The 12,415-nt window shown below is 45.3% G+C and overlaps 2 protein-coding genes across 4 annotated transcripts in view; one reads left to right on the plus strand and one right to left on the minus strand.

The window, feature by feature from the left end:
- tut4 (terminal uridylyl transferase 4) overlaps window positions 1-4,411 on the plus strand; it is a 36,765-nt gene extending 32,354 nt beyond the window's left edge. The window contains exons 30-31 of the mRNA XM_042335972.1: window positions 2,374-2,541; window positions 3,573-4,411. Of these exons, the coding sequence (XP_042191906.1) occupies window positions 2,374-2,541; window positions 3,573-3,655 (251 nt within the window). The 3' untranslated portion in view covers window positions 3,656-4,411. The remainder of the gene's footprint in view (window positions 1-2,373; window positions 2,542-3,572) is intronic.
- Window positions 4,412-4,633: 222 nt separating this feature from the next.
- Window positions 4,634-11,609, minus strand: prpf38a (pre-mRNA processing factor 38A). 3 transcript variants are annotated; one of them, NM_001292896.1, is given in 11 exon segments: window positions 4,634-5,746; window positions 5,837-5,885; window positions 6,103-6,185; window positions 6,294-6,320; window positions 6,775-6,887; window positions 7,089-7,202; window positions 7,761-7,846; window positions 8,534-8,655; window positions 8,985-9,144; window positions 10,965-11,129; window positions 11,593-11,609. In NM_001292896.1, coding segments are annotated over 10 exon segments (927 nt in total). In that variant the 5' UTR covers window positions 11,095-11,129; window positions 11,593-11,609; the 3' UTR covers window positions 4,634-5,703.
- Between the last annotated feature and the right edge of the window lie 806 nt (window positions 11,610-12,415).

Raw genomic sequence — 12,415 nt, forward strand, 5'->3', positions numbered from 1 at the left:
TTATGACTTATCTTCTAAAATACACTCTGTAACCTGCATGCTTGATCATAGTCATGTCGTCTTTACCCACCAACTCGATAGCACTTAAACCCAAGTCAGTGGATGTCTGATGTGATCTGATTGTGTGGCTAAAAGGCTTCAGGTGGTGACTCGACAGAAATAGTAAATGAATTTTAAAGTGTGAATTTGCTGCGGATTAGTGATCTACTTGATCTACAATATAAACTACGTTTGGAAGAGATGCAACTTGTATTTGGACGTGATACAGAAACAGAAGCAGGCATTGGAAATGTTCGACTTGAGATAAACCTGGTTAAGAGGTGACTATTGCTCAGTCTTCTACAGTATAAGGGTCATTATTTACTATGTATTTCAGCAGCTTTGTCCCAGTGCAGTTTTTTTTAAAACAACCCTTTTGACTTAATCTGGAGAAGTGGATCTTGAAAGACTTCAGGTTTTACACACACAAACAAACACAATTACATTTGTATAGCGACTTTACGTTGGGAGGGCGTCCCAAGGCGCTGGACAGTCAGTGTTTTGGATCTGAGCTGGGGGTCGGGATCAGGGAGGGTGGAGGGCAGGGGGGAAGGAGAATAATCAAAGGCACGGTCGAAGAGGAAGGTCTTGAGAAGGGTCTTGAGAGAGGCAAGGCAAAGGGCGAGGTGGAGGGACAGTGGGATGAAGTTCCAGAGATGGGGGCAGAGTGGTTGAAAGCTCGCCCGCCAATAGTGGGGCAGCAGAGGCGGGGTGTGTGAAACAGTCTGGAGCCTGCTGAGTGGAGGTAGCGTGCCTCCTTGGATGGTGATGCTATCAGCGCCTGAGGTGAGGAGTCCCTGACAGGAGCCAATCAGGAGAGCCTCGGTCTTGTTAATGTTCAACTGAAAAAGTTCGCTCTCATCCAGGACTTGATGTCTGACAGACATTCTGTCAGCACAGCAGTGATCTTGGAATCAAAGGTGGAGGCAGAGAAATAGAGTTGGGTGTCATCCGCATACATGTGAAAGTTGATCCCATGACTGCGGATGATGTCACCAAGAGGTCATATAGATATTGAAGAGGAGGGGACCAAGGCCAGAGCCCTGAGAAACGCCGCACGAGACAGTGCGAGGCTAGAGGAGAAATCGTTGGTGGAGATGGTGTGAGAGTTAGGATCTGAACCAGTCAAGGACAGAACCATGAAGGTTGAGGTGAGAGGAGAGGTGCGGAGATGGATGCAGTGGTCAACTGTGTTGAAGGCAGCAGAGAAGTCAAGGAAGATGAGGAGGCAGAGGGAGCCCTGGTCGCAGATGGACAGAATGTCATTTGTCACTTTGACCAGGGCTGTTTCTGTGCTGTGGGCGACATGGAAACCTGATTGGAGGGGTTCATGAAGGGAGTGGCGGGAGAGGAAGGAGTGAAGCTGGGAATCACCGATTCATTCCAGGCCCTTGGAAAAGAAGGTTGGAGATGGGGCGGTAGTGTGAGAGCAGGGATGGGTCCAGGGAGGGTCTTTAAAAATAGGAATGATGGCAGATATTTTTAATGGGTTGGGAATGGTGCAGAGGACAGGGAGAGTTTTGTGCTGTCTGAATAGATAGTCAAGGAGGTGGAGCTGGAAGGTGAGAGGGGTAGGGATGGGGTCAAGGGAGCAGGTGGTCAGTTTCATACGTGGTGATGAGAGAGGAGGGTGAGACAAGTTCGAAGGTGTGGAGGGAGGGGTGGATGGGGCCAGGGTGTGAAGAGGAGATGGGTGGTGGGGGGGTGGTGGGGGTAGTAGCCAGAAGGGCAGAGCCGGCTGAGTGGATTCCCTCGACTTTGGTTTCGAGGGATCGTTCTTGGAATCCAAAATTGTCTTTTCTCTGAAAAGGTAACGTTCCTTGGAGCATGTTTGGGGGAATCACTGACCCCAGGTGCTGAAAACATAATTCAAAGTGTAAGATAGTTATGTTGTACTTTTGATCACTTTCAGTCAACGTTTATAAGGTAAGTCACCAACTATATCCTTATCAAAAATTATTGCTGTGTAAATAGTGCACAAAAAAATCCTACAAGGGACACTTTGAACCACTTCACCCTAAACTATAGAACTCCTTAAATGTATATTGATAGTTTATCTGACTATTTTCATTAACATAGAACTATTGAAGTTCTTTTTTATTAAACATCCATTTAAAAGTTTTCATTAACTTGTTATGGTTGTAGAGTGGAACTAAATATTAGCATTTCCACGTAGCGTTGTCACTTTCCATTGAGACAAACAGTTTAAACATATGATGACGAATTCTGTGCTAAATAGTTTGAAAATGAAGGGAAGCTCTAGGCTTAATGTTCATTTTAACATGTAATGTTTTCTCCCACTGTTTCGCCCTCCCTCCTCTTGCTGAAATATAGATCAAGATTTTCAGGGACAGTTTGCAAAACTAAACCCACCCGCCATTGCTTGGGAACGGCATCCTCTTCCTCATTTCCAACCACCGTGGCCTTACAGAATGCCTCAGAACTTCATTCAGCAGGGAAATGCAAGCTACCCTCAGCAGAACAAACCCTACTATTCTCAAGGTACCAATCATAGCAAGCCATTTTGTTCATAATTATATTAACTATTGCAAAGCTATGTGCAGTAAATGTCACAGCAAAGCTTCCCCTCTGTACATTTCCTCTGGTTTTTCAAGTTTTATTTGGGGAACTGGAAATTATATTTTAGTGCATTTATGTACAGTTCTGTTTCTGCCTCTTCCGTCCACAATAACCGTTCTCAGAAGCCACATCAAAATAGAGTTAGATTCTGAAATATGTTGTTTCCACTCCCATTGGTAGAGGGGCACCGCTCACTCAACCAGATTATGCAGTATGTACGTGGACAAGCCTCTGGTTACATTCTAAGTAGGACTGAGTAAATAGGACCACATTTAAACAATCCATTCTCACCAAGACCTGTAATGTATCACAGTCTGAGCCTGACAAATAGTGGTATAGGTTGAAAAATTACAATCCTGAATAAATTTTGGGAACACGTCCACAAGAATGAAGAAAACAATACAACAAATAACTATAGATTGAAGAATCAATAGACAACTGATGACTGTGTGTTACAGCACTTTCTAAAAGATGGACATGGTTATCCCTCATCTTAAGAGTGCTCGAAAAAATAATTGTATCACATCAGGTAACTCTTGGCATATTGACATCTTCAGCAGGTTTAGGCACTATTTTTTGTGAAGATTATAATAACTATGCTTCCCACAGGACCTAGTGTAACATTTGATGGTTTACGGGTATATGTTGCTGTATTCCTGAATTAATTTAAAGATATTTACGAGGCTGGCCTAGAAACCGAGTCACACTTTTTAAATTAATTAGCTTGCATCTGCAGAGTTTTGAGTTGTGTTCACACCCATGAAACAATCCAGTAGAAAAATGTTTCCTCTTAAATTAGCTGAAATAGCACAACTTTTAACCAGATAAACATTGAAGCACTCCAGGATCCTACCCCATGTATAAATATCAATATATGATATATATATATAAATGAAAGTTGTTGTTGTAAGTTAGTGCTCCTGCACTTTGAACATGTTATTGCCATTCTCCAGGTCCCATGATCCACAGTAACCAGCGATTTCCAATCGTGCCACCAGGAAGAACACGCATGAACTACATTCAGCAAAAGAAGTGACTTGAATGGAAATCCAGACCCGTCTTCGGTTAAGAGAACAGCATTTAATTATGGGATGGAGGGGGCGGCGGGTGTGGGGGGGTGGGATAGGAGGGAGGGAAGGGGATAGAAATAGAAGGAAACTATTTTGACTGTTTTTAAACTGTATGATTTGTACATAGACCAAACCGGATTGTAATTTTTACTAGTTTTTTTTGTTGTGATGCATCACAATGTGACTTATGATACAGAATTTGCATCTATTTTAATGCCTCCCATTTTTGAAGGTGGGGTAAAATCATTTTTTTGTTTGAAGCTGATGGAACTGTGAAAAATGCTTTTTTAAAAAAAAAAACTGGATTTATTTTCTCTCTGTTGTATTCCTACTTTGGCCGCCTCAGACTTTGTATATGGTTCTTAAAGAGAAAATATGGTTTAAAGATGATCAGCTGTATTCAGAGCAGAACTATATAGTGCCAAAAAAACTTTTAAAACTTAAAAAAACTAGCTTTTTAATAACTTGGTCGTTTGCTATAATGTGGGATTCAGAGAATTATAATGCTCAAAAAGTTGGAGTTTTATCAAGTACTTTGGAAGTCAAATTTGTAAGAAAAATTTTAGTTACTCAGCGAGACCACATTTGTCCCCTCGTACCAGTCGTTTGCTACAGCTAACTTTTAAAGCTGCATTTTCCCCTTTTTGTAAGTCAAACCATTCTGCTGATGAAACCTGTAATACAGGAATTTTAAAAACCATTAAAAAAAGTTTTAACGAGAATTAAAGCAAAGTTGAAAAAGCAGTAGAAACGGACTTTTAATCGCAAACATCAAACTCTTCTCATTTTCTAGCACCTTTAAGTATATACTGTATATACAAATGGTTCATCGATAAAAAAAACTCCAGGCTTTGTGTATATATTTTCCTGTCTGGATCTGTAAATCATTCAATCTCGCTAAAGACTAGCAATTGCTTAACACTACACAAGAGCGACTATTTATTGCTGGTAATATTTATTGTTGCTTCTGTTTAATATTGTCACCACAATCTCCCTGAAGGGAGGAAAATCATTGGACCAAAGTGGTGTATAGATGCTTGGGAAACATGTGCATATCATTTAGAATATTTTCTCTTACAAATGTATAAGTATTGATAACATTTTCCACCAGTGACATTTCCCTGGTCCAAGTAAGGCCATGGTAGTGAAGATGGTGTAAATGTTCTGTCCAAGGGCAGCTGGAGGAAGGGTAAGCCCCCTGTCCTCCGCAGTACAGTAATCCTGGATACAATTCAAAGGCCTCAAAGCTAACAGCCCAACGATGACCTGTTGGTAACCATCCCCGGATTCCGAGCAGCTTGGGTGGAAGATGGGTTGAAGCGCTTCGAGATGTCTCAACAATGTGATAAGGCGCTATAATCAAATGCAAGGATTATATAAGGTCATCATCTTAGATGTTGCATTGTGATCTTTTAATAATCCTTGCAATTGATATAACACTTTGACACATCAATGAAATGTGTTAAAAGTGTTTCACAGGATTTACCACAGCATCTCTGATTGGAACTAACTGATTCCCCCCCTCACCCATCAAGTAAACCTGGGAACAAGACTAACTCTTGCCCCAGCTGACTGCATAGACTAGAATTGATATTGTTCTGCATGGTTTGGTGCCACTTTATCAAAAGGGGATTTCCACATCTTTCCATCTTAACACTTCATCAATGATGTTATTCAAAAAGCAAATCAAAAACAATGAATTAATCCACATTTGACAATCCCATATTTAAGATCAAGGGGAATACTTTATTCTTGACAATTGAAATACTTGTAAAATCATATAAAACTATGAACAATCTGTTCCCCTTTGCTCCCTCCCCACCCACTGCCTGTCCTGTCAAGAGTGAGGAAGAAAGGATTGAGAAGATTTCTGCCATAATATTTTCATTTCAAAAGTTTTTTTTAAACAAATAGGATTCTGGAATGAGAAAACTCTCAAATACAAAACAAACTGACAACATACACCGTTGCAGTTGCACATTGCAGTTTTATCTCAGATGGCAGATCTTCAAATTCACTCGTTCCCTCTGCGGCTTTTCTTGTGACTCTTTTTCGGTCTAAAAATACATTGAGAAAAATTGATCAGTAACAACACAGCAATTGTGTAAACCTATTGGGTTGTCAAGATTATTGGAAACATACACTACCTATCGGGAGATTTGGAATGACTTCTGTGTCTATGGCTTCTATGGTGACCTAAACCAAAAAAAAAAGTTCCTTTAAGTACTAAACAATTCTCACTCATTTAAACTGCAGCAAAGTTTAACAGTCTCAATACTGAACGATAGTTTCAAACAACCCCGTGTTGTAAATCTCATTGACAAGAATGAATCATTGTAGAAGTTATAAAAAAATTAAAAAAAAAAGTCCTGACCCACACGCTGAAGAGCAGAGATTGACACAAAGCTCAGACCTGGAGACTTGGATCTTGATCTGTGACGACGATCTCTGGATCGGCTGCGATGGCGTCGAGGGCTCTTGCTGCGATGCCTTTCCCTGCGGGGAGACACGCTGGGAGTGACACAGCAAACGGGTTTAAAACCGAAGTAAACAATATCTCATAAATATTAACAACTTCACAAACAACATCGGCATTATACACACCTCCTTCTCTTGGGGGACCTGCTTCGTCTAGAAAAATATAAAAAATGGCTGGTTAATTTTATACATCTTTTAATAATAGTCCTTTCATTTGAAATAGCGCCTTAACATGTCATTAGGACGTCTCAAAGCGCTTCACAGAATATACTGTAAAGTGAATTGACTATTTTATAGGTGAAACGGGGCAGCCAATTGCGCACAGCAGCGTCCCACAAACAGTCATGGCTTGAGGGACCACAATTTTTATACAATGCCAGTGCATGAAGGTGAATTCTTGTAAATTCTTTGCAGCAGCCTCTTTTTACAGAAATTTACTTCAAGCGGCTGCTGCTGCAGATCCACAAACTGTTTTAAGATTTTGAAAGGATCGCAGGGAGATTTTGCTTTTGAATAGATTTACCAGTGAGTGTGAGGAGGATCAGTGAAGTGCTGCTGCCATTGGTCTGAATCGTTCACATGAAGCACAAACAACACTGGTTCTTACCGCCTGGGTGTTTTGCTGCGACTCCTCCTGTACCGCGGTGAGGGAGATCTCCGAGGTCTGTCGAGGTCCCGGTAGCCCCTCCGCGGAGGCTCTGGCGTTGGTGCTCGATCATTCTGGAGATGATAAAACAGAACAGAAAGACAAGGAAATTAGTTTGGCATTTTTTAAAAGAAAGAAAATGAAGATTGATTGAAATGTGTAAATATTTCAGTGCGTGTGTTCATTCATGCAGTAGGAATGCTGAAGTTTAAAGTTGCAACTTCTAATAGCACTACAGTCCGACCTACTCCCAAAAGAAAGCTTTACACAAGCACCTTGTCATTATCATCCTCATCTTCATCCTCACTCGTGTCCACATCGTCCATATCTTCCTCCAACGCACTGACCCGCGTGTCTAGCAGCTCAGCTTCTTCCAGCACGTAACGTTTCTAGGTGATCAACACAAAAGGAGTGATTGAGGACGACTGGAGTTAGTTCATCATTAAAATGATTGGGAACCCATAAACTCCATGGACGACAGAATAGCAGACACCGGCTGTGAATTATAAACCAGTCTGCGACCGAGTGTCAAGTTCACCATCCGTGGAATCACAATGCAAACTACAAAGGTAAGTGAGCAGTTAGTAAAAAAAAGAGTACAGCATCAGACACAGTATGTGCCGGGAGCTCTTGACACCTTGTCTGTCCGTAGCTTTGGCAACTCCTTCATATTAGTGATAATTCTTGTAAACAATGTATACAAAAGTACAGTGAAGAGGTAACTTCCTGTTAAAGGAACATTGATACAAAGGTACTCAGGATATCTGCAAAAAAGACCAAATTGCTTCCTTGAGTTTTTTTAAATGTATGAAATTAAAAAATGTATATAGGAGAATTTTAGGTCAAAGGTAAGTATCTTTCATGTGTTCATTTGAAAGCACCCAAGGTTATCCTCTCTCACTGACACACGCATAATTTTCACTATGAAGGTTGAGCATAATGCTTGCCTGAAGTCGAGGTAGGATGATATCACAGACTCTCTCTTCATGCAGCAATTCATCCATAAATTCATCCACGTGAATCAATTCAAACTCTGTGAAGACAAACAGCAAGTGTCAGACAGGAGCTAATGCAGAAATCTTTTTAAGATTCTTTCTATAATGTGTTTTATTATTCATAATGATTCATTGGTAGAAAAGCATGTGCTGGTTTATATCATCTGATTCCAACGTGGCTGAGTCGTTCAAAACCCAGGTGAAACGATGGGTCAAATGGCCCCCTTCTATGCAAAACCTTTCTATGCTAATAAGGCCCCATTAAATTCAGATGCATTAAGTTTGAGGGTGAATTCTATCCATTTTAACACCAGTTTGGTAACACAAATAATTTTAAAGCAGTTTCAGTACACCATCAAAATCATATGAGTGTTTTAAAATCATAGCATTTTCAGACTGGTTTGTTTCATAGTTTTCAATAGACTTATTTTTAGGTTTTTAACCTTGAAAGTTTTTAATTTAAGGATTGAAACAATTATTTATGAATTAAGATTAGACAGCTATGTGACATTGGCCTGTATGCCTGAATCAGAACATTACAGCCTTTCAGTCTGACAGGGATGTAGGAAGGGTGGAGTATAAATACAGACACAGCTTTGCTGTTTCCATGTGATTTCTCTGTTACAACTGATCACAGTAGTTACTGAAACTGGAGATCTTCTTGGATTTTCTAAAGCAGTGGTAAGAGATCCCACTTTTACTTAAGATTATTACACTACTTTTACCTCCATCTCTGCTCTGACGTTTCACCTTCCGATAGTCGTTGTACAGTGGCTCGAGATATTTATAACAATCAGTGGCTGAACCAGTCAGTCGCATGTACAGGGCACCGAGCAGCCGGACGTACCTGCAGTTATTTAATTCAGGAAGTGTTAGAACGCTTGAATTCAGAATGTATTGCTTCATTCGTTTACAAAACTGAATAACCTTAATTACCAAAGAAATTAGTAAAAATGCAAATCAAAAGCTCAATAGGTTTCACATCACAGTTGCACACAGCTGAGAAAATACTATCCTTTTGCGCCAAACAGCTTTGACGGGGAAGATTAGTGTGATCCCAGGCTTCTGGTCACTGCCTTTATACTTCAGCACAATTGCCCTCAATCCAATCCTCACCAAATAACACCTAGAATTCACAAGTTCATAAGTAATAGGCAAGATGCAAATTATACTTACTTGAAATCTTCATTCTTTATAAACTCTACAATGATATCCTTTTCAGGTTGTATCTGGAGCATCTTCAGGGTTAGACAAAGAAACGGCGAAGGCTTGATGTTGCCCCCATACACCCCACCAATGAACCTCAGCTCCATGGCTTTGTCCACAACCAGCTCAGCTAGAACACAAACATGACATGCATTTGTACATTACAATGTCCACAGTAGAGCAACCACTCGGGTGAATCAATAAGTCATAAGATCTTCGATCATCACAAGAATGCCAACAAAGAATGCTCAATGCTCAAGAATTGAGCACCAATGGCAACACCATCTGCATATTATGGTCCTTTACCAGCTCCTGCTACACAATTCAATCACAGGGACGACCTTCCTTCAACATCTCTACCTCCCATTGAACAAAGCAGTGGCAATGTGAATTTGTTTGGAAAGCCTGGTGTCTGATACGTGTGGAAACCCATCACTTAGTCTCCAAGTGATAGTCTCCAAACCAAACTGAGAATTTCAGGGATCCCACCTACACATGGAAATCCCAGAGGTAGATTGTGGAGTCCTGTAGCTCAGTGGTTAGAGCACTCGCTTTGCAAGTGAGAGACCTGAGTTCGATTCCAGGCAGAGGGCGAAACCTCGGGCAAGTTTCCTTACTCCACACAGAGCCTAATAATAATCCCTCAAGAAAAAAAAATAATAAATTGGGCACTTCAATCCACAGATGTTTGTGGGGACATTGCTGTGCGCAATTGGCCGCCGCGTTTCGCCCACAAATATACAGTCAATTCACTTTACAGTCTATTCTGTGAAGCGCTTTGAGACGTCGAGAAGATGTAAAAAGCACTGTATCAAATGCAAGGATTATTATTATTGTTATTGTGGCACAAACAGGCACAACGATAAAATAACTTTTGCGTTAAATTGTAATTCTAACAATGAAACATCCAACTATACCGGTGGCATCATATCATATCGTATCATATCGTATCATATCGTATCAGACCGAACAATGAGTGAAGATATTGAGGGGGTCTGGTCTCAATCTGCCAACTCACTCCGGAGAAACCACTCGCTGTTTTGATAACAGGTTATTCCTTATTAATGGCCCCACAGCTCCAGTGGGATGATCTGGAGCCGGAGCTCTGGTGATATCCTGTTATATAATAATAATAATAATAATCCTCGCATTTGATATAGCGCTTTTCACATCTTCTCGACGTCTCAAAGCGCTTCACAGAATAGACTGTACAGTGAATTGACTGTATATTTGTGGGTGAAACGCGGCGGCCAATTGCGCACAGCAATGTCCCCACAAACAGTCGTGGATTGAGTGACCAAATTATTATTGTTTTGTTTTTTTGAGGATTATTATTGGGGCTCTGTGTGGAGTGAGGAAATCTGCGTAAGGTTTGGTCGTCCGTGTGTGGATTTTGCTGGAGATGGAGATGGTGAACAGAACGGTATTTAACACACAATAGTCTGAGATGTTCTATATTTATATAATGTTATATTAGTAAATTATATTATTACAATATCTATATTATAATTATGTTATTAGACATTATTATACATTATTATAGATTGTATTTATATCATTATTGTATATTATATTATATACTGAGGATTATAAAGAGCAGCCGAGCCCCCACTCCCCCCCCGGGAGCCCCCCCCCCCCCCCCGCTCCCCCCCCGGGAGCCCCCCCCCCCCCCGCTCCCCCCCGGGAGCCCCCCCCCCCCCCGCTCCCCCCCCGGGAGCCCCCCCCCCCCCGCTCCCCCCCCGGGAGCCCCCCCCCCCCGGGAGCCCCCCCCCGGAGCCCCCCCCCACTCCCCCCCCCCCGGGAGCCCCCCCCCCCCGGGAGCCCTCCCCCCCACTCCCCCCCCGGAGCCCCCCCCCGGAGCCCCCCCCCCGCTCCCCCCCCGGAGCCCTGTGGAGGCGGGTTGCTGTGTACTCGAGGCCCAGGCTCAGGGCCGCACTAGGCCGCAGGTACCTGTCAGTCCAAAACACTCCTCTTTCCAGTATTTTGACTCGTAAATGCGGGTTCTGATGATCTTCTCGATCAGGTACTGCGGGTTAGTGCCGTGAATACTGTGCGCGTCCTTCACGGTCCTGTTCGCCATATCCCCGACTGACTCCCACCGCCGCCACACACCGCCTCAGCCTCCGCCTCCGCCTCACAGCGCCCCCCGCGGCCACTCCGCCACACACTGCCTCCGCCTCCGCCACACAGCGCCCCCCGCGGCCACTCCGCCACACACTGCCTCAGCCTCCGCCACACAGCGCCCCCCGCGGCCACTCCGCCACACAGCGGCCACACCGCCACACAGCGCCCCCCGCGGCCACTCCGCCACACAGCGGCCACACCGCCACACAGCGGCCACACCGCCACACAGCGCCCCCCGCGGCCACTCCGCCACACAGCGGCCACTCCGCCACACAGCGGCCACTCCGCCACACAGCGCCCCCCGCGGCCACTCCGCCACACAGCGGCCACTCCGCCACACAGCGCCCCCCGCGGCCACTCCGCCACACAGCGCCCCCCGCGGCCACTCCGCCACACAGCGACCACACCGCCACACAGCGCCCCCCGCGGCCACTCCGCCACACACTGCCTCAGCCTCCGCCTCCGCCACACAGCGGCCACTCCGCCACACAGCGGCCACTCCGCCACACAGCGCCCCCCGCGGCCACACCGCCACACAGCGGCCACACCGCCACACAGCGGCCACTCCGCCACACAGCGCCCCCGCGGCCACTCCGCCACACAGCGCCCCCCGCGGCCACTCCGCCACACAGCGGCCACTCCGCCACACAGCGCCCCCCGCGGCCACTCCGCCACACAGCGCCCCCCGCGGCCACTCCGCCACACAGCGGCCACTCCGCCACACAGCGGCCACTCCGCCACACAGCGGCCACACCGCCACACAGCGGCCGAGTTACTGTTGGGATTGTTGGACCGGAAGTCCCGGAGTGGGAACTGTGGCTCTTTTATTCGGATAATAACAACAACAATAATAATAATAATAATCGTTGGGGGTCTCTGACGTTGCAGCGCCCGATCATAGAGACGCCTCTGAGCGCTTCACAGGACACACTGTGAAGTGACTGTGTAGTTGTGGGTGGATCGCGGCACCGACAGCGTCCGAGTGTCACTGAGGCTCCGCACCGGGTCTCACAGTCACTACATCAGCCATCAATCATCATACACCAAGAGGGGGGTCTGGGCTGTGAGCCCCGCCCCCGGGGGGAGGGGCTGTGGGCGGGTCCGGGGGGAGGGGCTGTGGGCGGGTCCGGGGGAGGGGCTGTGGGCGGGTCCGGGGGGAGGGGCTGTGGGCGGGTCCGGGGGAGGGGCTGTGGGCGGGTCCGGGGGGAGGGGCTGTGGGCGGGTCCGGGGGAGGGGCTGTGGGCGGGTCCGGGGGAGGGGCTGTGGGCGGGTCCGAG

Source organism: Callorhinchus milii, unplaced genomic scaffold (assembly GCF_018977255.1).
Source record: "Callorhinchus milii isolate IMCB2004 unplaced genomic scaffold, IMCB_Cmil_1.0 Scaffold5, whole genome shotgun sequence".
Classification (NCBI taxonomy): Eukaryota; Metazoa; Chordata; class Chondrichthyes; order Chimaeriformes; family Callorhinchidae; genus Callorhinchus; species Callorhinchus milii.